General features: G+C 41.3%; 1 protein-coding gene across 3 annotated transcripts in view; it reads left to right on the top strand.

Moving 5' to 3' along the window:
* The window catches only part of ASCC1 (activating signal cointegrator 1 complex subunit 1), a 110,609-nt gene that overhangs the window by 50,188 nt on the left and 32,804 nt on the right, over positions 1–27,617 (top strand). For all 3 annotated transcript variants that reach the window (XM_039324662.1, XM_039324661.1, XM_039324663.1), the window contains exons 8-9: positions 6,134–6,258; positions 11,091–11,167. In XM_039324662.1, the coding sequence (XP_039180596.1) occupies positions 6,134–6,258; positions 11,091–11,167 (202 nt within the window). The remainder of the gene's footprint in view (positions 1–6,133; positions 6,259–11,090; positions 11,168–27,617) is intronic.

Below are 27,617 nucleotides of genomic sequence, written 5' to 3'. Positions count from 1 at the left end.
CAGATAAAGGAAAGCTACCTGATATCAACTTATGCAAGTTGTGCTTCCTTTTTCCGTTTATTTGGCTATAACTTTTCATAGAATACAGTACAGATAATTGAACAAGCTTCATTGCGTTACATTCTTGATTAAATTATCTTTCCATTGATATATAATTTTATGGTACTACTCTCAAAAAAGTGGTGTTATTAGCCATCAAACCTCAAAAATACACTTTTCCCAAAAGGTTTCCACAATTCTGGCCACTACTGTAGATGTATTTTTGATTTTTGTTTCTCCTAAATACCCAGTTCCACAAAACAGAAGAGTCCAATTTTTCTCCATCGTCGATGTTATTGGAAAATTTCTCTGATCTTTATTAAACAAGGGGAGAAAGAAAGATGATGAGGAAAGTTATGGTGCAATGATTCCCATCCAGCAGGCCTCTCATTATAATTTAATTTGCTTTATTTCCTCGATTTTATGGCGTAATAAAGCATGGTTTTATTTGAGATATTTCGTTAATTGCTGAGGTATCATACCACTTTTCATTAGGCAGGTCTAATTTCAACAATCTGTCTCCAGAAAACAGGAGATTGAAATTGAACAGCTAAGAATGAGCCATCAACAGGCTCACAGGGTCAACTCAATGCCATTAGGCTATTCCATTAGCTCATCAAGAATTATCAAGCAAATGGTGACGAGAGGGGAAGAACATGTCTGAGCAAGTCCAAAAAAGTCAAGGTGGAAATCTATAATTCGAAAAGTGTGAACTATCCAGCAAATTATCTTCCTAATGGATTCTGCACAGATAATATAGAAGATGGTGCATATATATATATATATATGAATGTGATGGTCTTTTGTTTTATTGGGTAACATTATTAGATTTTAATTAATGTTCCCTAGCCTACAGTACTTTACAAACTTCCTGATTCCTTAATGCGACTCTTAAATCAGTAAAGTCTTACTCAACTCAAGTTCAACTGCTGGGACTTCATGAAGGCCTCTATGTTGCTTTCTTGTAAACAGTATAGAAATAGTTTGTCACATTATTTTGACATCCCAGTCTAGAGTTTCCTGATATATTCCCATAAAAGAATTAACCAGATCTTAGCTTTGCTGAAATCAATACAGTTTGACTTTAAAAAAACAAACAGCTGACATCAGAATTGGCATCGTCTTGAAAAATCTTTAAAATACAAAACCTACATATTTTGTCAAACCATACATAAAAATAAGGACTGATTATAGTTCTTGGACCAAACAAGTTGATACTTTCCATAAATTAATTTGTGATTCCACTTCTTTGGCCAGGACTCCACTTAAATCATATGCTTTAAGTTGGGAGTGATGCTTGCATCTTGTCAGTTTCCTTTGTGCAAAACTTTAAGGAGGTGAATAATTTTAGACATGGGAAGTAGATGGCATCCCCTGTACATAATAGTCAGTTCCTACTCTGGACATCAGGGCAAAGGTAAAATTGTGAGAAGAGTTTATGAACATTCTTCCAATTGTGCTTTGAATAGAGTAGAAAATTAGCTCCACAGCAAGACCAGAATTATATTTTATTGGGATAGATTATAATAACAGAATCAAAAAACAAAAAGCTCCTTTTTATAGTTCAGTGAATTAGGGATACATCTGTTTGATCTATCTCAAAGGTGCTTTTTCAAAAGGCAACTGGGCTGTTTTTTTCCTTGAGGAAGAAGAAGAAGCTTCATCAGTTCTGATGGTGAGGGGATGGAAGGATAGTACAGTACTTATCCTACAGGTACAGTACCTATCAGTATTTATCCTTACATCTCCCCACCATCACAACTGATGAAGCTTCGTGGATGAGAAGCAAAACGGGTTGTTCTTCTTCAAGGAAAACAACAATCCAATTGCCTTTTGAAAAAACACCTTTGAGACTATGACCTGGATGACTGACCATTTCCACAGACATCTTGCTTGATCTCCTTCCCCAGAATTAATAGTATTTCAGACTCTGTGTCTAGGTAATATTCCTTGCACATTTCTGTCAAAGTCATCTCTGTTGCTCTCTACACTTGTCCAAGCATTACTTACTACTGTTGGTTGGGACTTATCTTTGCTAGTGCTCAGAAAATAAGCTTATTCAATTAACTGTGTTAATGGTGCTTCATTGTAGACTGCTTCTAACGCAGACATTTCAAAAAATAATGCATAGCTTGTGGCACTCTCAGTTTTGTTTATCATTTATGGAGGTAATATTTGTTACACAGTGGAGACTCTTTGCGCTCCAGGTTGTGTCAAAGGCCAAGTCAGCAGACAGATGTTATAATGTTGGGAGCAGAAGTCAGTCATCATGAGAGAGACTGTGCTAAAGGCAGGATATATTAAGCATTCTACTTATTCTACCATATATATTCAGAAGAACAAACGTCTGTTGTCTTCCTCTAATGGAAACTTGTCTCAGGAAAATAAAGCACAGGAAGGATAATTTAAAACCTTACTGGCACATCCTTCCCTCCAAGGATCCACCAATAAATCATGCATGTGATAGGTTGCCAATGATCAAGTTTGAGCCTTCTGACAATTTTTAATCCACCTGGGAAGTCTGTCTTTGCTTTCGTAGAGCCCAGTTTTTAGAAAACTAGTAGGAAAAAAACATTCTGGATATTTCCACGGTTGGATTCAGGAGACCCGAGGGAAGTCTGTCCGAAGATAGTGAAGTCTATTTAGGTAGCTGGAGCAGAGTTTTGAGGAAACAGTGCAAGAGAATTTCTGGTGTATTAGTCAACAAACCAACTAAGCCTTTTTGAACATTTATCAGTTGTTCCTGTGAAGAAGCCGACCCCGCCCCCGACAAGAATTTGTATAAACAAACAAACTCCAGACTTAACAGACAAACAGAGTCGGAAGGAACCTTGGAGGTCTTCTAGTCCAACTTCCTGCTCAGGCAGGAACCCTATACCATTACAGACAAATGGTTCTTCAGTCTCTTCTTAAAAAAACTTAATTTTGGAGCACCCACAATTTCTGGAGGCAACTCATTCTGCTAATTAATTGTTCTCACTGTCAGGAAATTTGTCCTTAGTTCTAGGTTGCTTTTCACCTTGATTAGTTTCCATCCATTGCTACTTGTCCTGCCTTCAGGGGCTTTAGAAAATATAGTAAACTGTGGTGAAGATTGGGTTAAAAAGAAATCATTCCACTTTGGTGTAGAAGATATTGGATAGAAAATTCCACAGAGCTTTAAGAAGAGTAGTAATAAATGTTTTACCTTAAATAGGGATTAGTACAGTTCTGCCCAGGGTGCAAACTCTTTATCCTACGTGCATTATTTATAACAATAATTTAGCAAGCCAATTTTTCCTTATCCATTTATTTCAATCTACAAAGCAAGCCAATTTTTTTCTTATCCGTTTATTTCAATCTACAAAGCAAGCCAATTTTTCCTTATCCATTTATTTCAATCTTGTTTTGCATTAATAGAATCTTTTTTAACCTGGTAATCTGACCATACCATCTTTAAACTTCTTTTTTTTAGTAAACGACTATCCGAAGGCAATAACAAAAACTCACAGCAGCAACTTTGGGGTTTTAGAAGATTAAAAGGAGTTGCTCTTTCTAAACAGACAAGGAATTAGGGTCAATTTTTCTCTATCCTACTTGACGATAGTAGGATCTTCATATTTTAATGTAACCATGCCACCTTTTTCTCCCTAAACAGTGTTTCCCAAACTTGACAATTTTAAGGCATGTGGATTTCAACTCCCAGAATTCCACAGCCAGCATTGCTGGCTGTGGAATTCTGGGAGTTGAAGTCCACATGCCTTAAAATTGTCAAGTTTGGGAAACACTGCCCTAAAAGATACTGTCCAATTTAAAAAAGAAAAATAATGGGAAAATGTGGGAAAAATTGCTATGGATACTGCCATGAAATGGATTTCCAAGAGGGTTTTTTGAAACAAGCTGTTACCTTCCCACCAAAGTGGTACCTATTCATCTACTCACATTTGCATGCTTTCGAACTGTCGGGTTGGCAGGAGCTGGGGTGAGGACGGGAGCTCACCGCGTCGTATGGTGCTCAGGTCTCGAACCCGGGCTGCCGGCTTTCCAGTCGACAAGCCCAGTGTCAACTGCTGAGCTACTGCGCTGCTCCGTGACGCCATGCTTGCCACATGACCGCAGAAATGCCTTTGGGCAGAGCTGGCTCCATGGCCTTGAAACGGAGAACCACTCCCTAGAGTTGACAATAACTAACGGAGCAAAATCCGCAGGGACTCCTTTTGAAGCAAGACCACACCATAAAGCCTAGTCAAGAGCCCCTTAATGCCAGTGTGGAGTTAATGTATCTGAATAAAATTTATCTGTTCTGCATGGTTTTGGTAACAGCAGCACTATAAGATCAAAGTAGGAGAAATTACCAAGTTGTCAAGGCTAAGCAGAGCATCAGCGCTACCCAACTCCATATGTCATCAACCTTGTCTTGTTAGGGATGACTAATCTGAAACATCCCTGTAGATAAAAAAAGAACTTGTTATTCGGAGGCCTTTTTCTTATGTCAGACAGGCATTTTTATCAAGTTCTTGCTTTCCACAGAGTAAAATTGTATGTCAAACTATTTTTAGCGTCCTATCAGAGCGGTTTTCCCCCTGCCCCAGCCTCCTCTTTCTTCACGGAATGCAGTTTTGTTCCACTTCCGTGAAGGATGTGCTATCTAGGTTGCTCGCATTCTAAGCTCAGCAGTTGAAATGGGTTTCTAGTCCTTTGGATTTCTTCCAGTTTTTCTCCAGTGACAATCTTCCCCCAACGATATAAGGTGGTCCTCAGCTTACAACCACAGTTGAGCCCAACATTTCTGTTGCTAAGTGAGACCAAGGCAGAATTTTGATCACGTGACCATGGGGATGCTGCAATGGTTGTAAATATGAAAAAATGGCTATAAGTCCATTTTTTTCCAGTGCTGTTGTAACTTTGAACAGTCGCTGAATGAACTGTTATAAGTTGAGGACCACGTGTACTGTACTTGTTGTCTTGAGAACAACGGTTTGGTAACAATTGTTTTAATTGTTCTCCAAAGAATTTGGATTTCTTCTCTCAACTATCTATTCCAGGGGTGTCAAACTCAATTTCATTGAGGGCCGCATCAGCATTGCAGTTGCCCTCAGGGGCTGGGTGGGTGTGGCCAGGGTGGGTGTGGCCTACTGGGTGGGTGTGGATGGACTGGGTGTGGTCTACTGGGTGGGCGTGGCCAGCTCTACATCGTTCGCGTCAGTGGTGCCTCTGGGGGCCTGGGCAGGAGTGGGACAGATCTGAGGGTCTCTGGCAGAAGGGGGTGGGACCGGGGCAAGTGCCAAGGCATGGTCCACTGGAGGAGCCTCACTGTTCCTCTCAGGCCATGCGGAGGGGGCTGGATGGTGGTGCGGGCTGCCCAGAGCCCTGGGCAGCAGAGGTCAAATGCTCGGCCTGGCCCTTGAGCACCCGTAGCACCAAGCCCAGCCCCACTTCCTCAAGGCTGCTATTCAAGGTTCTCCTGGTTCCTCGCTATTTCCAGATGGCCTTGTGGAGCTAAGACTGAATGCGTTTCAGCATAATGGCCACCATAAAATTGTACATTAGCTCCCGGCTGGCCTGGGCCATGGCCAAGGCAGTGGAGGCTGTTCCCTTACTGTTTCCAGGATGGCTTTGCGGGCCACGTGAAACCACTTTGCGGGTTGCATCCAGCCCCCGGGCCTTGTGTTTGACATGTCTGATCTATTCCATGAATACAGGTAATCCTCGACTCAACAACAGTTCACAGTTACAATGGCATTGAAAAATGTGACGTATGACCGTTTTTCACAGTTACGACCTTTGCAGCATTCCCATCATCATCATGTGATCAAAATTCAGATGCTGGGCAACCGGTTCATATTTATGATCCTTGCTGTGTCCCAAGGTCCTGTGACGCCTTTTGCGACCTTCTGTCAAGCATAGTCAATGGGGAAGCCAGATTAATCACCATGTTACTAATTTAAAAACTGAGGCGATTCGCTTAACAACCTGTGGGAAAAAGTTCGTAAAATGGGGCAAAACTCAACAATGGAAATTTTGGGCTCAGTTGTGGTAAGCTGAGGACTACCTATACAAGTACTAAAAATGCCTCACCTTGCCTTTTTTTTCTCCTTCCTTCTCTCTTCTCTAGGCTTCAGCTCGTAGCAGATAGGCTGGTGGATCAGTTTGTGACCTCTGGGCTGATGAGGAAAGAATGGGATAGAGTGAAGCTCCATGCCACTGTTATGAACACGGTCTTTCGGAGTGATCCTAGTGGTGAGCCTCTATTAAGGTCTTTTCAGAAATGTAACTGCAGCTTTGATCCCCACATTTGCTATAATGGTCTTCAGGTTCGCTATTGCTAATTTATCTGTCGTGATTCCGTGCCAGCCTGTGTTCCCAACAGCTGAGTCTGAGGAATCTGAGGAGGAGGTGGAGGAGGCATTTGAAGGGCCATCAGGGGCAGAGGGAGGCTCTGGTGCATTACAGGACTCACAGTTTGATACAGAGCCTGGGCCCTCCAGTCCTGTTCCTGATGAAGCTGAGCTGTGTGAGGAGAATGAGTCAGACTCGGAGGACTCACACTTGATGGACATGCTAATTGATGCTCGCATACGCCGACAATTAGCAAGAGTAAATCAGCAGCAGTCAATGCGAAAACTCCAGGGAAAAAGGAGAAGGCACTGAGAGGCAACGCCTTGGGACTGCTGTATAAAAAGAGGAGGTGTGGGCGGTGCTGGTTGCTGAAGGCAACCGCTTGCAAAGTACTTCATGGGATCCTGTTCTGTTCGTCTTGCCTGTGACTACTCTTCTGTTTGCATCGTGTTTCATGTGGACTATTTCCTTCATTTGGATTGAGTTTGGCTGCTTTTGTTTCTGGACTATTTGGCAGCTTTGTCACCCATATTAAAAGGGGTTTGTTTTGTTTTAAGTCTCCAGCCTATTTTATCAACAGGGGTTTGGTCCTTGTGCCTTTATCCCAGCTATAGGCTGGGATAAAACATTATCCTTTTTTTTCAGGACCTTTAGGCTGGAGACAGTGAGTTCATTCCCTGCTTAAGAAGGGATCCCTTTGTTAAGGTTGCACTCAACTGAAATAGGAAAGGAAGAATCCTTCATTAAAGTGTTCAACGCACCTTTTATATCCAGCAGGTGTTTGATTCCTTCCTTACGCTCTCATGTCTGAGAGAAGCTATGATTTTGTATTGCTTTTCAATCAAGGTTGTCTCCTGTCTTTTAAAAGATAGATTTGATAAACGTGGCTAGGATTTAGGATTACCATTGAGTATACCGAGTCTGCTTTTCCATTTAAATGTGCTTAGTATTATTGAGCTGCAGTTTCGTTTTACTTTTGAAAGCTGTTTTGAAAAGCTTATTTAGTAAGCAGAATATGATGAATGAATCTTGTTTGTATTCTAAAAATAGCTACCATTAATTCCAATGCAGGGCTTAAGGCAAACTGGTGCACATCAAGCTATGGTCAATAAATGATCTATTTACCATATGTATTTGTAAATATAACTACCTTGAATTTAAGATATGTGTGTGTGTGTATGTGTGTTTGTATACAGTACAAAACTACACAGCCCTATATATGCCTATAGCAGTGGTGGCGGACCTATGGCATGGGTGCCAGAGGCGGCACTCAGAGCCCTCTCTGTGGGCATGCGCGCCATGCCCCAGAGATGGCAACCTGTCCCTCTTCAACCAGCTGCCTGCTAACTCTCTGAGGTCCCACATGGCCTCAGAGAGTTAGCGGGCAGCTGGTTGAAGAGGGACAAGTCCACATGGCCGGATGCATCCCAGCATCCATGCGCTCGCTAGCCTCTGTGTGGGGGGGCTGATGGTATCAGGCAGCAGCCACCCCGGCCCCTGCCTCGCCTTGCCCTGTGACAATGGCACTCCCACCCTGCCTCGCCTCACCCCACAGGACGAGCCTCCTGCCCACCGCCCCACCTGCCAGAGACCCCCTAGATCTCCCCCTTGTGGGGAGGGACGCCTCCCACAGGCATCCCTCCCCACGAGCAACATTGAGGTGATCACGCCCACCTTGGCCACACCCACCCAGTCTGCCATGACCACCACAGCCATGCCCACCCAGTGGGCCACGCCCACCTGGCACCCGGCGATAAATAAGTGGGTTTTGGGTTGCGGTTTGGGCACTCGGTCTCTAAAAGGTTCGCCATCATTGGACTATAGATAAGATCATGGAGTACAACAGCAGATATAGGAGCGGTCTGTTGAAACGGGGCCTTGCAAATAAAATGGAAAAGGTTATTATGTCGCCCCAATTTTACCTATCCTGCCTATACAACAAAGATTATTGATCTCATTTTACTTTTCACACTCATGTTCGGATTTTCAAAGAGTGACAAAAGTAGAATGATGTACAAGCTTGTTGATCTCTTTCCAGTGTGCCTTTTTAGCCTTTATATAATATCCTGTGTGTGGGTTTGTTTGTGTGTGTGTGTGTGTGTGTGTGTGTGTGTGTATTAAAAATTAAAAAGTGGATGCATTTATTTTGTATCTGTACATTGGATTTCTATGCCCCCCCCCAATTCATCACTGGCTTTGGTAATGTGGAAAGTTAGCAACAGCACTGTACAACGTGTTAAGAAACCAAGATTAAAAGATTACTGTAACAGAGAGAACAAACATATGTTATAAATACACCAGATGTATCCCATAGTGGATGCATGCCCTGGACTAGCTCAAGACCTGGGGGAAACAACAGGTTTCCATTTGAAAGAAAGCAAGGTGGGTCCATCAGGGACAGTGCTGGGGCAAGGCACTGCAGCTGAGAAGGCACACCTTCTGGAAGCTCTAAGACAAAGGTCTTCAAACTTGGCAACTTTAAGACTTGTGGACTTCAACTTCCAGAATTCCTCAGCCAGCCAGGGCTGGCTGAGGAATTCTGGGAGTTGAAGTCCATAAGACTTAAAGTTGCCAAGTTTGAAGACCTCTGCTCTAAGTTGTCACTTTTATAGATGGACCCAGAACATGCTTATACGACAGGCAGAAGCCGTGAGAGGAAGATTGTCCTTCAAGTAAACTTAAATGAGATCTTTTGGAGATTAGGGCCAAAACCATCAGTATATAGGTAGACCTCGACATACAACGATTAGGATCAGATTTTCTGTTGCTACGCAAGTTAGTTGTCAAGTGAATTGCATTGGATATTACAACCTTTTTGCCATCGTTGTTAAGCAAAACTCTGCAGTTAAGTGATCCATGTGGGCATTAAGCCAATCCAGCTTCTCCATTGACCTGACTTGTCAGAAGCCAGTTGCAAAGATCCCAAATGGCAATCACATGACGCTGCCAGCGTTGCAACTGTTGGATGGTTGCCAAGAGCCTGGATTTTTATCCCATGATTGTGGGGATGCAACAACAGTTTGTGAGGACCAGTCATAAGTCACTTTTTTCAGTGCTGTTGTAACTTTGAATAGTTACTAAATGAATGATAAGTCAAGGACTATCGGTAGTCAAAATAGTAGCCAAAGGAGCAAAAACGTGAGCTGAAGAACTAAACCCCTGACTATTAAACTGTATGTAACGTTTCCGTTTATGAACATTTGCTGCACAGTGGAATATACTCCTTCCATCAAGACAACTAGAAACATGCTTTTCAAAAAGCAAATATGAAGTTCTCAGTACGTTTCAGAAAACCTGTGATTCTAAAGATAAAACCGGTAATGATACCCTAGCAAGGAGTATCCACAGTCGGGCTGAGTAAAAATAACTCTTGGTTTAAGGAGTCATTGATCTTCTTTTGTTTGCTCGCAGCTTTGAGGGATTAGAGGCCCAAGGACCCAAGTTTTCTCAGGGGTTTTAAATTTGTAGCCTGCAGAATGATCAACTCTTGAAGGCTGGACAGGGAAGCAAGATGAGAGACATGCTTTGACAGAGCACTGAATCTTAACCTCTGGATTCTCCTGGATGATTCTATTACACTAAGCCAGGGGTAGGCAACCCAAAACACTCAAAGAGCCACTTGGACCCGTTTCCCACCAAAAACAAAACACTGGGAGCCGCAAAACCCTTTTGATATCTAAAATGAAGATAACACTGCATATATCCTTTTTTACCTTTATTATAGGTGTGTGTATGTGTATATGTGTGTATACACACACACACACACACACACACACACATATACACATTAAAAATAAAAGTAAAAATATGACTCTTGGGAATATCCATACTATTAAAACAATGATCACCAAGAGAATGCTTTAAGAGAATAAAATTACATACACCACAGGTAAAAAAAGGATATATGCAGTGTTATTTTCATTTTGGATGTCAAAAGGGTCTCTCTCTCCCTCCCTCTCTATCTGCCCTTGGTCTGCCACTCCTCTTCCCCCGCTCTCTTTCTTTATCTCTCTCTCTCTTTCTCTCTCTCTCTTTCTCCCCCCCCCCTCCTATCTGCTGCTCACCTGGCAAGCTTCAAGTTGTTCTCCAACAATCTCAGGGGTAGGCAACCTCGTCTCTTTTATGACTCATGGACTTCAACTCCCAGAATTCCTGAGTCAGCCTAGCTGGGCTAGCTAGCTCTCTCCTGCTCTTCCTGTTTCCTGCAGAGACGCAGCAAAGGGAGGAGCTCCGCCCAGAAAGCTTTTCAGCTCCTCGGAGAACAATGTGAGTGCACTCTCTTTTACACACACACACACACACACACACACACACACACACACACACAAAACACACACAGAGAGAGAGAGAGAGAAGCAGGGAAGCGCAATGGACTCTCTCTGTCTCTGTCTCTCTCTGCAAAGGCAGAGGAGGCTGGGAGCCACAGGGGAAGGCTCAAAGAGCCGCATGCGGCTCCGGAGCCGCAGGTTGCCGACCTGTGCACTAAGCTATCAGCCTTAAATAATCCTCAAGACAATATTGATGAATCTAAGCATTCTGACAATGTACTTGTGGAAAAATTTCTGTCTTGTTTAAAATGCTGTTATGGTAAATGGATGAAAACAATTCAGAATAATCTCTACGCATTTAAATACACACACACACACACACACACACACACACACACACACACACACACACTTATGGGGACGGGAATTGACTTGGTTTGATTTGAAATCCCATTTATTTTGCAGCTGAAGAACCAAATAACCGGGCCATGGGCAGACCATTCAAAGAAAGGGAGTCATTTGATGGCCGAACAATTTTGAAGGTCAGTATAAAATTGCATCCTGATTTATCTTATGTTAGTAGACTTTTTTAAAAACTCAAGCTTCAACAGAATTATATGTTGCAGATGGTGTTCCAATGCAAGAAAGACAAGAGAGTTTGAATGTAAAATATTGGTGGGATTTCCAACAAACACACACACACACACAAAAAGAAAAACTAGAAAAGGACTCTAGTATGGCTCTCTAATATAATTTTCAGACTGTTGTTCCTGTATCCATTTATGTGTAGGCAAAAATCAAATGAACGACAACAAAAAAGTATATTTTCTCAGTGGAACTTTTAATCTGATGGAGACCTGGAGGGATTTGTGCCCTGTTTATCCCAAAATAGGAAGACAAGTGAAAGAGAAAGACTGAAGTCTTACACTTTGTCCATTTATTGATTTATTATTTTTATTGCACCTTTATTGTTTTTTATAAATAAGGTGGCAAATATACATAACTGTACTTCTGCCTGTGGGACTGAGAGAGATGAACTGGCCCAAAGTCACCCAGCTGGCTTTCATGCCTATGGTGGAACTAGAATTCACAGCCTCCTGGTTTCTAGCTTGATGCCTTAACCACTAGACCAAACTGGTTCTAATTGATGTAGGAAATGACCAAGCTAAGCCCAAGGGTGGGGTCAAACGCACCATCAGTCTGGAATCCCTGTGCCCCTGAAAAAGACCTAATTCCAGCTTCCCTTGAAGTCCCCTGATTCTTATCCAGCGCTAATTTGCATGGACCCTTAGTAGGTCCGATTCTTGTGTATAGGTTACATGGAATAAATTTGCAGTGCTTTTGAACTCTATCCTGGCTCCTGGCTTCTTGTGCCTGACAGTTTACCATATTTTCCGGCATATAAGATGACTCGGCGTATAAGACGACCTCCGACTTTGGAGCCGATTTGCATGCTTTAGAAAGTCGTCTTATACACCAGAAAATATGGTAGTTATGGTTAGTTTAATTATATCCAGAACCTCATTATTGCATAAATATTCTTCATCTGAAATCTAGAATAATTGCAGATGGCCTAATACTTACAGTCATAAATAGTTACTAAAGCTTTATAAATAGGGTTGCAATGCATGTGTTAATTTAACGATACACTGAATATAAAAGTAATTGATCCTGTATCTTCATAAATATATCCAAACCGTTGTCTCACCAAAGTAAATATACTGGTCATGATATAAGAGCACCTATTCTTTTATGAACAGTTAAGTGGGTCAAAACTCAACAGGAATAAAAGGGCAATATTCTGAGTAGATGGAAGTAAAAATAAGAGTTCCTCAAGAATCTGTTTTGGAAGAAGTGCTTTTTCATTTGTCCGTAAATAGTGTGGATTTAGGAACAAACGGTGAACTGACCAAATTTGCAAATGAGAATGGTAGAAAACAAAAGTGACTAGGAAGAGCTTTGGAATGATCTCTTTAAACCAGATGATCGGTCAATCAAATACCAAAACCAGATCAAATAGGTGCACTTTGGACAAAAATTCCAGTTTCCAGTACGCCTTAGTGTGGTATGAACTTTTCCTGTGACTAATCAGAAAAAAAGATATTAGATTTAGAGTAAATAGTTCATTTGTGAACTGTGAGAGAGCAAAGAGTCATGTTAAGTATCATCAAGAAAGCACTGATATTATTCTACAAATCTGGGGTGTTTACATGTCAGGAGAACTGTGTACAATTCTAGCCACCATAGTAGAAAAAGGGTATAGTAGAGCTAGAAAGGACAAAGTCAAAGGCAGTTAAAATGATCAGGTGGGCTAAAAAAAAAAAAAAGCCTAGAAAGTTTGGGATTCTGTAGTTTTGAAAAAAATGAATTAGGGGGAGAAATGATTTAGGTGTATAAAATTATGCATGCCCTGTAGAAGTGGGACAGGAAGAATGATTAGAGCTCTTCCATTGAAGCTGATTGGAAGATGATTTAAAATGAACTTTGCACAATGCCTAAATCAGGGGTGTCAAACTCAATTTCATTGAGGGCCGCATCAGCAGTGTGGTTGCCCTCGGGGGCCCGGGTGGGTGCGGCAGGGTGGGTGCAGCCTACTGGGTGGGTGTGGATGGAGTGGGTGTGGCCTACTGGGTGGGCGTGGCAAGCTCTACATCGTTTGCGTCAAGGGTGCCTGTGGGGGCCTGGGCAGGAGTGGGACAGATCTGAGGGTCTCTGGCAGAAGGGGGTGGGACCAGGGCAAGCGCCAAGGCATGGTCCATTTCTTCATTCCTCACAAAGGGTGACACCTCCCCAGCATGCACCCTGAGGGCGGGGTCGACGCGGCAGGGGCCGGTTCCTCGCTGTTTCTAGATGGCCTTGTGGAGCTAAGACTGAATGCGTTTCAGCATAGATGGCCACCACAAAATTATACATTGGCTCCCGGCCGGCCTGGGCCAGGGCCAAGGCAGCAGGGGCCTTTCCCTCACAGTTTCCAGGATGGCTTTATGGGCCACATGAAACCACTTTGTGGGCTGCATCCGGCCCCTGGGCCTTGTGTTCGACATGTCTGTCCTAACTAATCCATGGAATTTATTATCACAAGACATGATGGCCATAACGTGGATGGGTTTAAAAGAGGATTGAAAGACAAATTCATGGAGAACAGATCTATCCAAATTCAGTATTGCTTCTGTTGAGAGCAGGTTGTCTCATGGACACCATATATTTTTCCAGAGTGCTAATTTTAAATAAAATAGAACTTTTCCCTTCCAAAAGGGTCTCTATTTTGAGATTGTGAAGTGATTTTCCCACTTTAATGGCATCTAAGTGAGACTGGGAGAACAAATAAATGTGCAGCTAAAGTTGCCTTTAAGAGTCTATATTTTTTTTCAAGCGTTAAAGCAGACAATTTTAATGAGAGGTGTGGTGTCGCAGAAAGTCCAAAGCGCTTTTTCTGAGTTGTTTTTGATGTATGTGGAGCTTAACGCATGTGGTCTAATAAGATGCTAGTTTAGCATAATGAAGTCATCCAATGTATCTTAAGTTGGGGAAGTTAGGGAAGGCTGATGCCCGCCAAACCATGTATCACAAACAATGGAGGATAAAAGCCCAGCAATTATACCACTTTCCTTTAGCATTTTATCAGGCTGACCTGGAACGACTCTCAATTATTTCAGGTGTGAAGGCAAAAAGGTGCTTCAGAGCGGTGCAGGGGCGCTTCTGCGGCACTTTTGCCTGTCATTTCTTAAACCAAGTGAGTCTTTTGTCCAGACTGCACTGCAACTTCAGAGGGGCTGCCTAAACAATCTGCAAAGAAGCATGGCTATTTTGAAGAGTCGTAGACAGTGCTTATGCACCAGTTCCCAATCCATGTTCTCCAAGCACCTTTTTGCCTGTTATGCCAGAACCTTGCCCCACAATCCCTTGCGGCCGTGCGCAAGATAGTGCCATAGATTTGGGGGGGGAAAAGCCATTCCTTTAAGCCAGGAGTGTCAAACTCGCAATGTCACGTGACGTGTCGCAACGTGTCGTGACTTTTTCCCCATTGCCGGAGCTGGGATGGGCGCAGTTTCGGCATGACGCATCCGGCCCGTGGGCCGGCAGTTAGACACCCCTGCTTTAAACCTTAAGGAGAGAAAAAAAAAGGTGAGAGACCTTTACAGATAGTCCTCAATTTACATCCACAACCGAGCCCAACATTTCTGTGGCTAAGTGAAACATTCGTTCAGTGGATTTTGCCTCACTTTACGACATTTCTTGCCCCAGGGGTTATGTGAATCACTGCAGCTGTTAAGTTAGTAACAGGGCTGCTAAGTGAATCAGGCTTCCCCATTGACTTTGCTTGTCAGAAGGTCGCCAAAGGCGATCACATGACCCAGGGACACGGCAACTGTCATAAATATGAACCAGTTGCCAAGCATCTGAATTTTGATCACGTGATTATGGGGATGCTGCAAGGGTCGGAAGTGTGAAAAAACGGTCATAAGTCACTTTTTTCAGTGCTGTTGTAACTTTGAACACTCACTAAATGTGTCAAACTGTCGGCCCACAGCCGGATGTGTCACCAAGAAACTGCACCCACCCCATTGCCAGCAATGGGGAAAAAGCTCCGATACGTCGCGCGATGTCACGTGATGTTGCGAGTTTCACATGTCTGCTGTACAGTATTTAGCCCAGACATGTGAAACATAAGGCCCGGGAGCCGGATGCGGCCCGCTATGTGGTTCCGTCCGGCCCGGGGACCTGCTCTGGAAAGAGCGAAGGACCGGCCCACTGCACCTCGGACCAGCCCAGGCTGACCAGGTGTTGATCTACAACCTGGTTGCATCCATCAAAGCCCGAATGCGCTCAGCATTAAATCCATACTCCTCCACCGGAGACCCTCAGATCTGCCCCAGGCCTGGCTAGGCACCCCTGAAGCGAGTGATGTCGAGCTGGCCACGCCCATCCTGTAGACCACACCCACCCCAGCCACACCCACCCAGTAGGCCACACCTATCCCGGCCACACCCACTTGGCTCCCCAAGGGCAACCACAGTGCTGATGTGGCCCTCAATGAAATTGAGTTTGACACCCCTGATTTAGCCCTTTCAACTCCCTTATGGGAGAACAAATAAAAGATGCTCCCTCTGCTGGTCATTTTTAGTATTATTTTCAACTGAGTGTCCTCTTGTATGGCATGACGTCTAAGCAGAGAAACACGTGAAGCCGCATCACCCCTCTCATTCATATCTTTGCTCTGTGAAATGTGAAGCAGAGCATTGGGATTTTTTTCCCCCTCTGAAGCCTTAGTTTATTTTGTCCTGCTCTAGCCAAAAAGCATCTATGACTCTTCGATGCATGAAAGAACACGAATAATGGCCTCCAAGCCGAAATGCCACCTTTCTCCACAGCTCCCACGTTCTTTCTCAGCCTCTTGACATTTCTCTCCTCTTTGCCAGGCAGCCAGGGCAACGCCCACTGGCCCTCATTGTGTATGACTCATAACTGGTAGTTGAGTCCCATCCGGCTGCCCATTCATTGGAGAACATTCCTGCCAAATGATCTGATCACAGGTCTCCTTACCCCTTCCTCTTCCAGGCCTCTTATTGGCAAAGTGGTTTCCGTGGGCTTAGAGCAGGGGTCTCCAAACTAGACAGCTTGTGGGCTTCTATTTCCCAGAATTCCTCAGCCAACATTAAGACTTGTTGACTTCTACTGCCAGAATTCCTCAGCCAGCTACGCAATGCTGGCTGAGGAATTCTGGGAGTAGAAATCCACAAGTCTTAAAGTTGCCAAGTCTGAGACCCTTGGTTTAGAGGACAAAGCCAGAATTAACACATTGTGAGAAAAGCCGCTCCAACTTCTTATCGAGGCATTTTCATTTTCGGTGGCTTTCTGCTATCCCAAAGCCATGTGCCATTAACTCTCCATTTGCCTATCTCTTCAGTTGCAGCTTTGTTTCCCCCCCCCCCCATCATTATTAGCTTTTGGTCCTCATTTGTGCTTTGTTGCTTAATTACTCACTTTGAGAAGGCTTCTGCCCCAAGGGGTATGATGGGCTTGATTGTCTCATCCCTGCTTGATAACTGAGAACAAGGCAATGTCAGACCAGAACAAAAACCTTTAAGTGAGCAGCATAAGCAAAAGAGGTCAAGCAGTAATTGAGCTAACAAAGGAATTCCCCATGGAAGTAATAATTAAAGTGTACTTGCAAACTTCAAATGGGAACGAGGGACAATGCAGAACTGCTTTATATCCAGCCAGTGATAATTTGCAATATTAATGCTTCCCCACTGTTAAATAGCTATTCCAGTGTGCTTTTATGCATTTTGTTTTAGGAGTTTCTTCAAACAGATTCATGTTTAGAGCCAGTACATGCCCATAAAGGTTTCTCTAGTTCAGGGGTAGGCAACCTTGGCTCTTTTATGACTCGTGGAATTCTGGAAGTCCACGAGTCATAAAAGAGCCAAGGTTGCCTACCCCTGCTCTAGTTGTATTGTTATAGCTGTATTGTAGAGCCAACTTGGGTCAGTGGTTAAGGCACCAGGCTAGAAAGCAGGAGACTGTGAGTTCGAGCTCTGCCTTAGCCATGCAAGCCGGCTGGGTGACTTTGGACCAGTCAGTCTCTCTCAGCCTGACCCACCTCACAAGACTGTTGTGAGGAAAATAAGAGGAGGAAAGTGTGGATATGCTGCCTTGTGTTATTCATAAAAACAATAAAGGCAAGATACAAATAAAATAAAAATAACAACAACAATAATAATAGCAATAGCAATAATAATAATAATTCTGAAGCTGTATGGAAAAACATCATCTGAAATAGAATCGCTGCTCAACACTGTCCGTATATATAGCCAAGATATTGTTATGGAGCTTGGCTTGGACAAATGTGCCACACTTACTATCAAACAAGGAAAAGTAGTGAAAACTGAAGGAATCAAGATGCCCCACGAAAATAACATTAAGAGTCTGGATGAGGAAGAGTACTACAAATACTTGGGTATCCTTCAAGCTGACAACATCAAGCACACTGAAGTCAAGAAAAAGATTAGAGGTGAATACATCAAGAGAGTGAAGAAGATCTTAAAGTCCAAACTCAATGGAGGAAATACCATAAAGGCAATCAACACCTGGGCAATTCCAGTCATTAGGTACACAGCTGGAATAGTGGACTGGACTCAAGCAGAACTAAAAGCAACGGATAGGCAGACCAGAAAAATAATGACAATGAATCATGCCCTTCATCCACGCAGTGACATTGATAGACTTTATCTACCAAGGCAAATAGGTGGGCGTGGAATGCTACAAGTACATCAGATGGTTGAAGAAGAAAAAATGGCTTTGGAAGAATATCTGAAGAACAATGATGAAGATGCACTGAAATTAGTATATCAGGAAGGCTTACTGACTATTGGAGAGACCAAACTGGCCTACAAGAAAGACCAAATGAAGAACAGAATAGAGGCATGGGAAAACAAAGCACTACATGGCCAATACATTAAAAAAATAGCTGGGAAAGCAGATAATAACAAGACCTGGCAATGGCTAAGAGCAGGAAAATTGAAGAAAGAGACCGAGGGACTAATTCTGGCTGCACAAGACCAAGCCTTAAGGACAAATGCATACAAAGTCAAAATTGAGAAGACAGCAACAGACAGTAAGTGCCGCCTATGCAAAGAAGCTGAAGAAACAGTGGACCACTTGGTAAGCTGTTGCAAGAAGATTGCACAGACTGACTACAAGCAGCGGCATGACAAAGTAGCAACAATGGTGCATTGGAAGATCTGCAAAAAATATCATTTGCCTGTAAGCAAAAACTGGTGGGATCATAAAATAGAGAAAGTCATAGAAAATGATAAAATTAAACTGCTCTGGGACTTCAGAATTCAAACAGACAAGCACCTGCAACATAACACCCCAGACTTAACAATTGTCGATAAGAAAGACAAAAAAGTCTGGATAGTGGACGTGGCAGTGCCTGGAGATAGCAGAATAGAAGAGAAAGAACTGGAGAAGATAACAAAATACAAAGACCTACAAATAGAAATAGAAAGACTGTGGCAAAAGCAAGCAAGGGTAGTACCAATAGTCATAGGCTCCTTGGGTGCAATCCCAAAACAACTGGAGCACCACTTGAACACCATTGGCATTGACAAATTCGCTATTAGTCAATTGCAAAAGGCGGCCTTACTAGGAACTGCTTCCATCCTGCGACGATACCTGTAATACCATCAAACATCCACATCTGCCTATCCCAGGTCCTGGGTAAGGACTCGATAGGTAGACAAAATGCCAAATCCAGTCTGAACATCTGGCTGACTGTGCTATGATCCATCATCATCATCATCATCATCATCATCATCATCAAAAGATATTGCAGTTTTTTAAACTGACAGTGAATCTACTTAAGCTCAAATTCATCTTGTCCATGGAGCTGACTTCATGGCAGTTACTCTCTTAATAACAATAATAATAATAACAACAACAACAACAACAACAACAAAGTTGGAAGGGACCTTGGATGTCATCTAGTCCAACCCCCATTTCGGACAAATGGCTGTCCAGTCTCTTCTTAAAAACTTCCAGTGTTGGAGCGTTCACTGCTTCTGGAGGCAGGTTGTTCCACTGGTTAATTGTTCTAACAGTCAGGAAGTTTCTCCTTAGTTCTAGGTTGCTTCTCTCCTTGATGAGTTTCCATCTGTTGCTTCTTGTCCTGCCTTCAGGGGTTTGGAGAATAGCTTGACTCCCTCTTCTTTGGGGCAGCCCCTGAGATATTGGAATACTGCTATCATCTCCCGTCCTTCTCTTCATTAAACTAGACATACCCAATTCCAGCAGCCGTTCCTTATATGTTTTAGCCTCCAGTTCCTTGATCATCTTTGTTGCTCTTCTCTGTACAATTTCTAGAGTCTCAACATCTTTTTTACATCGTGATGACCAAAACTGGATGCAGTATTCCAACTGTGGCCTTATCAAGGCATTATAAAGTGGTGTTAATACTTCACGTGATCTTGATTCTATCCCTCTGTTAATGCAGCCCAGCACTGTGTTGGCCTTTTTGGCAGCTGCAGCACACGGCTGGCTCATATTTAAGTGATTGTCCACTAGGACTCCAAGATCCCTCTCACAGTTACTACTATTGAGCAAGGTACCCCCTATACCATTCCTGTACATTAAAGGTTTTGAAAAGACGATTAAAATGAACAGAACTAACAGAAAGTAATAAAGTAGATTAAAAAATAAAAAAAGACAAGATGAGAAAAAGTGCAAAAAAGAATGAAAAAAAAAATAGAAGCCGCTTTCAAATTTCTTTGCAACAAATAGGAGTACCATTACAAAATCAGCTTTTACTATATGGTAACCAAGAAAGCTTACTTTTTTTCTGTTGTCTGTTTTCTCCATTCATCAAAGATATAAATCATAAGGTCACTTGTTTCCTGTTTCATGCAAAAAATCTATAAGATGTTTCCATAAATGTAGATCTGTCTTTTCTCTTAATAAAGAAAGACAGTTTTGCTATCTCTGCAAGCTCCATCATGTTCACCAACCATGCCTCCATGGAGGGTGGTACCGAGTCTTTCTGTTTTTGAGCCTATAATATTTTTCTGCAGTTGCCATGTATACCAAGAAAGTCCCATGATTTTCCCCCAATATCTATTTATCAATCCCCCCCCCAGACCCACCCCCCAAAAGCTCTGGTTTAAGTTGAATATTTTTCTTTTAAGATCTTCTGGATTAGTTCATGTATTTGCATCCAAAACTTTCTGGCTTTTTTACACACCCATCAAACATAATAAAATAACACTTCCTATTGTTCACACTTTTCTTTTTTTATTCCCAAAGCAGTTTTTAACTTGCTTTTCTTTTAAGATATTCATAGTAAGATATTCTATTGATAATGGAGAAAAAGGCAACATAGAGAAACTACCAGTCTTACATCTTCATCCTGAATCAGCCTTTCCAAATGGGTACCTTTTAGCTGCTTTAGATGTCAACCCCTATAATTCTCAGCCAGCACGGCTAAAAATGAGAACTAACCTTGAAGCATATCTGGAGGATGAGATGCTTTTAAAATCTGTGATCCTCTATCAGCCAGCAGTTCCACTGCAGTGTCCCTGAAGCAATCAAGCAGTAAACTAACAGTTTATCTCTATGATATTGAAGTGCAACAGCTGGCGTGCTTTTATTTCAGATTTTTAAATTTGTACTGTAATAAATCTTGGAACTAGCTGGCATCTGGAATGGAGAGAGAAAAGGGCTGATTGCAGGTTTCTTGTAAATAATACACCACATTTTTAAGAAATGGGAAAAAATATCTTAAAAGGCTAAGCATAATATATATAAGGTCAGAGGATATTATATTTTCAGAGGGAATAAGCTACTCAGTTGATTGTCCCCAAATAGTTCACTGATGCTTTTCTTGTATAGATTAAAATAATCTTAGGAATTAGCAGGCTCTATTAAAAATGCCTATTAATGGCTATTCTATATCATCCTTTACTTAATGTTCTGCTTCAAAATTGAGATTTTTCTTAATAGCTTAGGTCCAGTTTTGGCCAAAATAGTAAAGGAAGCCAGTATTTGGATAATACAGTAGTCTGGAAGTTTTAATACAAGACAGTTTTAAATGGCTTTGGCAGGAGAGTTGTCAAAACAGACAAGACAAAACACACTGGCCGCAGAAATGTAATTAAAGCCTCACCTCTTTTATATATGTAATACATTCATTAAGGAGTGGGCCTTCAATTGCACTGCTGCAACGATTATCTTGATTTTTAAAACCTTTCCTATACATGCTACTACAAGTGTTCCTTTAATGAAATATTAGCTCATGGAGTTTTAGATATTTAGAAGAAGGCTTCAGATTTTATTCTTTCCTGAACATCTAATTTTCTATATGTGGGGCACTTTTAATTGCTCTCTGAACGTTGCTTTTTGACATTGCATTCTTAATTGAATCAACTTGAAAAAGGTGCTTATTCCTGGAAAAATATGGCTAGCCTTCAGAATAATAATCACATTATTGGTCTGTTTATAAAAGCAACAATTATTCTGCATATACAAGTGCACTATGATGACCATACCAGTTTGATAGAAAATGAGATATGTGCAGTTATTTGCTTGCTTTCCCTGGTTGGAAGCAAGATAAAGTTCTTGTGTTTAAGCTGGCATGTAGTAGCCACTGTTAAAAGTAAGCAAACGTTTCCTTACCCCAGTGTTTCCCAAACTTGACAATTTTAAGGCATGTGGACTTCAACTCCCAGAATTCCACAGCCAGCGTTGCTGGCTGTGGAATTCTGGGAGTTGAAGTCCACATGCCTTAAAATTGTCAAGTTTGGGAAACACTGCCTTACCCAAACTAGATAATATCATTAGTGCTGCATTAATGATGTTACCTTGATTGCCTAAGGAAATGTCTGCAAGAAAATAACCAAGCTTAGAGAGTACCAAAGACTCCTCAGTAATCTTTCTGCTTACTTTTAACACTGGCTGCTAAATGCCAGCTTAAGCACAAGAACTTTATCTTGCTTCCATAAATGTTTTAACTTAGAACACCCTGTACCAGAAGCACCTTATTTGGACAGCTGTTGCTAGTACTTTCCCTTAACACAAGAATGAGATCCTGAAAAGGTCACTCCTAGATGATCTAGAAATTGAGAATGAGCATGTGAGAAGTTATTAACTCTGCTTCCCTTGCTGAAAGTCAAATTCTAACTCTGTGTGTAATAGTCAGGCTAAGTATGTTGCCCCTATGACATCATGCCCTTTAGTTTAAAGGCTTCCAATTTATGGTTTTTGTTATGTTTGTCTCTCCTTGAAATTTTTCCATTTATTCTCAGTTCTTGACCTTAAAGTTGTGCATTCCCTTCAGTTCTTAGTGAGAATGGTATTAGTGTTCCTAGGAGCCAAAGTGGCCCAATGATTAGAATGCAGTATTGCAGACTGACTCTGCCCACAATCAGGAGTTCGATCCTTACAGGCTCAAGGTTCAGCCTTCTATCCTTCTGAGGTCGGTAAATGAGGACCGGGTTGTTGCGGGGCTTATACTGACTCGGTAAACTGGTTAGAGAGGTCTGTAAGGCCCTGTGAAGCTGTATATAAGTCTAAATGCTATTGCTACTGCTATTGCTGCATAGTCCTGCTGAAATTCTTCTCTTGGCTTGATTTAAATCTTGCATTTCTGTAATGCATTTACAGTTTAGATCCCTCACAACTCTCTACTGGAGAAAGCAGAGAAACAAAGTAGATTAAGATGTCAAAAAATTTTTTTGTCCGTATGGCTGAGAATATATGCATGTGGAAAGAAAGCAAAAGATTATTGGCCAAATGTTTCACAAGAGCTAATGGGTCATGGCCCATAGCTATGATAGTCTACTATGTTGTAACTTCCATGTTAGTAAATAAAAGCAACCTAGTTGTAGGACATGTTTTAGTAAGGTATTTATTTTTGCAATGTCGTATATCTGTATAACGTATAAGGAAAAACAGCCTGGATCAAAATACAATAGTTAGATTAACAGCTGTCTACATAATACCGAGCAGATTTAATTACTTCTGGTAGCTCATCTGATGGGGCAATGTTTTATGACATTCTATCTTGACCAATATTTTTTAAAAAAATTGATAATCCTTAGCTTGCCTAATAATGAACCTAACAGGCTACACAGCCTGATTTGCCAACTATTTTGTAATGCCCATGTTGTTAATGCTAGTTTAGCCATATAAATTTGATGGTTTTAATTAATTGCAACATTATAAGTAAATGCTAAGTAAAGCTTGTATACTGAGCACAATCAAGCTTGTGACACCAACGTTACAGATCGGTTATGAATGGTGTACTTTGCATAAATCTAGGAACTGGGCGTTTGTAAAATCTGTCTTTGCTGTCTCTTTGCCACAGTATGGCAGAGATAGGGAATCTAGACTGGGTCCTGTTATACATTGCAGAATCCACTCTCATATTTCCATGGGGCAATATAAACTAGATCCAAGCCAGAATATGACCAAAGAGGATTAGGGAAACATACTTCGATCGTAGGCATGAGAATTGCCACCACTGAGAATGGATTGGTTTAATAACAACAACAACAACAACAACAATAATAATAATGTTGGAAGGGACCTTGGAGGTCATCTAGTCCAACCCCCTACTCAGGCAGGAAACCCTATACCATTTCAGACAAATGGCTGTCCAGTCTCTTCTTAAAGACTTCCAGTGTTGGAGCATTCACCACTTCTGGAGGCAGGTTGTTCCACTGGTTAATTATTCTAGCTGTCAGGAAGTTTCTCCTTAGTTCTAGGTTGCTTCTCTCCTTGCTTAGTTTCCACCCGTTGCTTCTTGTTTGTCCTGCCTTCAGGTGCTTTGGAGAATAGCTTGACTCCCTCTTCTCTGTGGCAGCCCCTGAGATATTGAAAGACTGCTATCATGTCCCCCCTCGTCCTTCTCTTTATTAAATTAGACATACCCAATTCCAGCAACTGTTCCTTATGTGTTTTAGCCTCCAGTCCCCTAATCATCTTTGTTGCTCTTCTCTGTACTCTTTCTAGAGTCTCAGCATCTTTTTTACATCGTGGTAAAAACTGGATGCAGTATTCCAAGTGTGGCCTTACCAAGGCATTGTAAAGTGGTGTTAAATCAGGTAGTCTTTGGCCTACAACTGTTTATTTAGTGACTGTTTGAAGTGACAACAGTGCTGAGAAACAGGAGTTCTGACCGTATTTTCACATTTATGACCGTTGCAGGGTCATGTTGCCAAAATTCAGCTGCTTGGCAACTGGTTCATATTTAGGACAGTCCCGGGATCATGTGATCACCTTTTGCCACCTTCTGACAAGCAAAGTCAATGGGGAAGCCAAGATTTACCTAACAACCATGTTACTAACTTAACAACTGCAGTGATTCACTTAACAACTGTGGCAAGAATGGTTGTGTAATGGGCCAAAACTCACTTAACAACTGTCTCATTTAGCAATGGAAATTTTGGGCAAAATTGTGATCGTAAGTCAAGGATGACCTGCAGTCCCATCAAATTAAATAAATTTGTGTGTGTGTGTGTGTGTGTGTGTGTGTGTCTGTCTGTCTGTCTGTCTGTCTGTGTCTGTGTAATGAAATTTAGCCTTTGACGTAGCTCTTAATTCCATTAAAAGAAGTGTGTTCATCTCTCACCATAATAACATTAATAAATATGTCTCTTAAAAAAGATAATAACAGAAGGGCTACTGTTTGATGTTACAGAGGAAAAACAGAGCACTTCATTACATTATTTTGAAGCAGCAACTGTTTATCCTTTCCAGAAACATAGATGTTTAGGTTTCACTGATTGGGGCATAATGTATGCAGGATGCAATACATCCCACAATATCCCTTCATAATACAGTGATTTCTCAATCACGTAATTAAAATAAGATACATTGCTTGCAGGCTCATTTAAAAAGGTGGAGTACAGAACAAAGAGGTAGAAGAATGAATGTGAATTACGTTTTGTACTATCCCTGACTACAAAGACTTGGTTAGAGAACAGCATTTTTTATTAGAGTAGCTGTGTAAAAGAAGAGAAGGCAGAATTATACTCCTATAATACCACTTTATGTACCATCAAAGATTGTATCCATTTCTGATTCCTGCATAATTAAAAGGATTTTTATAGTAAAGAACATTCAAGAAGTTGCGGTAAGGGACCTGAAGAAAGAAACACAGTTAATGCTTTCATTATGCAGAGACAGGAAGGTTAAAGGGTGGATAACTATATAAATATTACAGTAGAATTTAAATTTTTGATAAGAGGACTGATTTAAATTATCTGAATATATAGTGGTAAGAAAATGAGATAATTCTGAAGAGAAACTCAGTAAAATATTTAGGTCTTTTAAGTGACAAGAGTGAAGAATAAAGGGAGATTTGAGTGGAATTCCAGAAGGAATTAAATAAGACACTCAATAAATACATATATATATATATATAGGGAAAAATTTTCTGTGATTAATCTGAGTGATAATGTCCTGCATTATTTGTTCTCCCATGATAATTACCTAGAAACCTGTTCTGAGATTATCACCATTTTATATTTTGCTAAGGTTATTGACACTGAAATTTCTGAATTCAAATTCTAATTTTCCCCATATTCTCTTTACTTCTGGAGTTTCCTTTCTGAAGTGTTTCTTAAGCAACAGACCAAATTTATCTCTTTTTCAGCAACTGAAAAGAAGTGCTATAATTGATTTATAGTTATCCAATAGATCTTAGATACCCAATGCATTTTGGATTTGAAATAGAAGCAAAATTTGGGGAGGGTAAATGTCTTAAAGGTTCTTTATTCATTTTTTGTTATCCAAATTTAAGTAAAATATGATTAAGTCTAGGGAACCAGACTAAATATTTATTGTTCAACTAGTACAGGTGCCATTTTATGCATAAATACACTGATGGTACAAATATAATGATATACATGTTCTTGATGCTTCTCCTTTGAATAGCACACCTTAAGTGTCACTCACAATGTATCTCAAATTTTTAGTGCTTACCCGAAAGTGTTATTTGATTACTGTCTGCAAATAACCTTGAATACATTTACTGCAGAAATGTGACAAACATGCCCCATGACAGGCATATATATAGCAAGAAGCATTTCGACAGCTTAAAAAAAAAAAGATACAGACAATGATAAAAGCCATTTATATTATTTTACCTGAAACCCTCATTAGGTATTTTTAGCTCCTTACAATGTTTATTCTTGAAATAAACCTTTTTCATAGAAAACGCAAACAGTGGCACAAATATTTTGTGAGTAAGTGATAAAATTAGTGGACCAGAGGAATGCTGTAGATATAATTTACTTCAGTAAGGCATTTGATAAAGTAGATCACAACCTACTACATGTGGGTTAGACAGCATCACCACCAGATTGATTCATAGCTGGCTGACTGGCTGTACTCAGCGTATGGTGCTCAATGGAACTGCATTTACATGGAGGGAAGTGTGTAGTGGGTTGCCCCAGGGCTCTGTTCTAGGCCCAGTGCTCTTCAACATCTTCATCAATGATTTGGACGAGGGGATAGATGGGAAACTTATCAAATTTGCAGACGACACCAAGCTGGCAAGAATAGCCAACACTCCAGAAGATAGGCTTAAGATACAGGAGGATCTGGACATACTTGAACATTGGGCGCTATCTAACAAAATAAAATTCAATGGTGAAAAAAGCAAGGTTCTACATTTAGGCAAAAAAACCCAAATGTACAGGTATAGTATAGGTGGTAACTTGCTCAATAGTAGCAACTGTGAGAGGGATCTCAGAGTCCTAGTGGACAGTCACTTAAATATGAGCCAGCAGTGTGCTGCAGCTGCCAAAAAAGCCAACAGTGTTAGGCTGCATGAACAGAGGGATAGAATCAAAATCACGTGAAGTATTAATATGACTTTACAATGCCTTGGTAAGGCCACAGTTGGAATACTGCATACAGTTTTGGTCATCACGATGTAAAAAAGATGTTGAGACTCTAAAGAGTACAGAGAAGAGCACCAAAGATGATTAGGGGACTGGAGGCTAAAGCATATAAGGAACGGCTGCTGGAATTGGGTATGTCTAGTTTAATGAAGAGAAGGATGGGAGATGATAGCAGTATTCCAATATCTCAGGGGCTGCCACAAAGAAGAGGGGGTCAAGCTATTCTCCAAAGTGCCTGAAGGCAGGACAAGAAGCAACGGATGGAAACTAATCAAGGAGAGAAGCAACCTAGAACTAAGGACTATCAGTAGGACAAAGTCAAACCGTCTGTGGAACAGAAGAATGTTAAATATGACAGTTAGAAATTACAACAGCACTGAGAAAAGTGACTTAAGACCATTTCCCACAGTTATGACTGTTGCAGCATCCCCATAACCATGGGATCATAATTCAGACACTTGGCAGCTGACTCATATTTATGATGGTTGTAGCATCCTGGGGTCATATGATCACCTTTTGTGACTTTCTGACAAGCAAAGTCAATGAGACAATCAGATTCATTTAGCAACCATGTTATTAATTTAAT

Source organism: Crotalus tigris, unplaced genomic scaffold (genome assembly GCF_016545835.1).
Source record: "Crotalus tigris isolate CLP2741 ecotype Arizona unplaced genomic scaffold, ASM1654583v1 scf7180000024304.1987388, whole genome shotgun sequence".
Classification (NCBI taxonomy): Eukaryota; Metazoa; Chordata; class Lepidosauria; order Squamata; family Viperidae; genus Crotalus; species Crotalus tigris.
The sequence above is the reverse complement of the archived record's forward strand: the minus strand, read 5'-3'. Positions and strand labels throughout refer to the sequence as shown.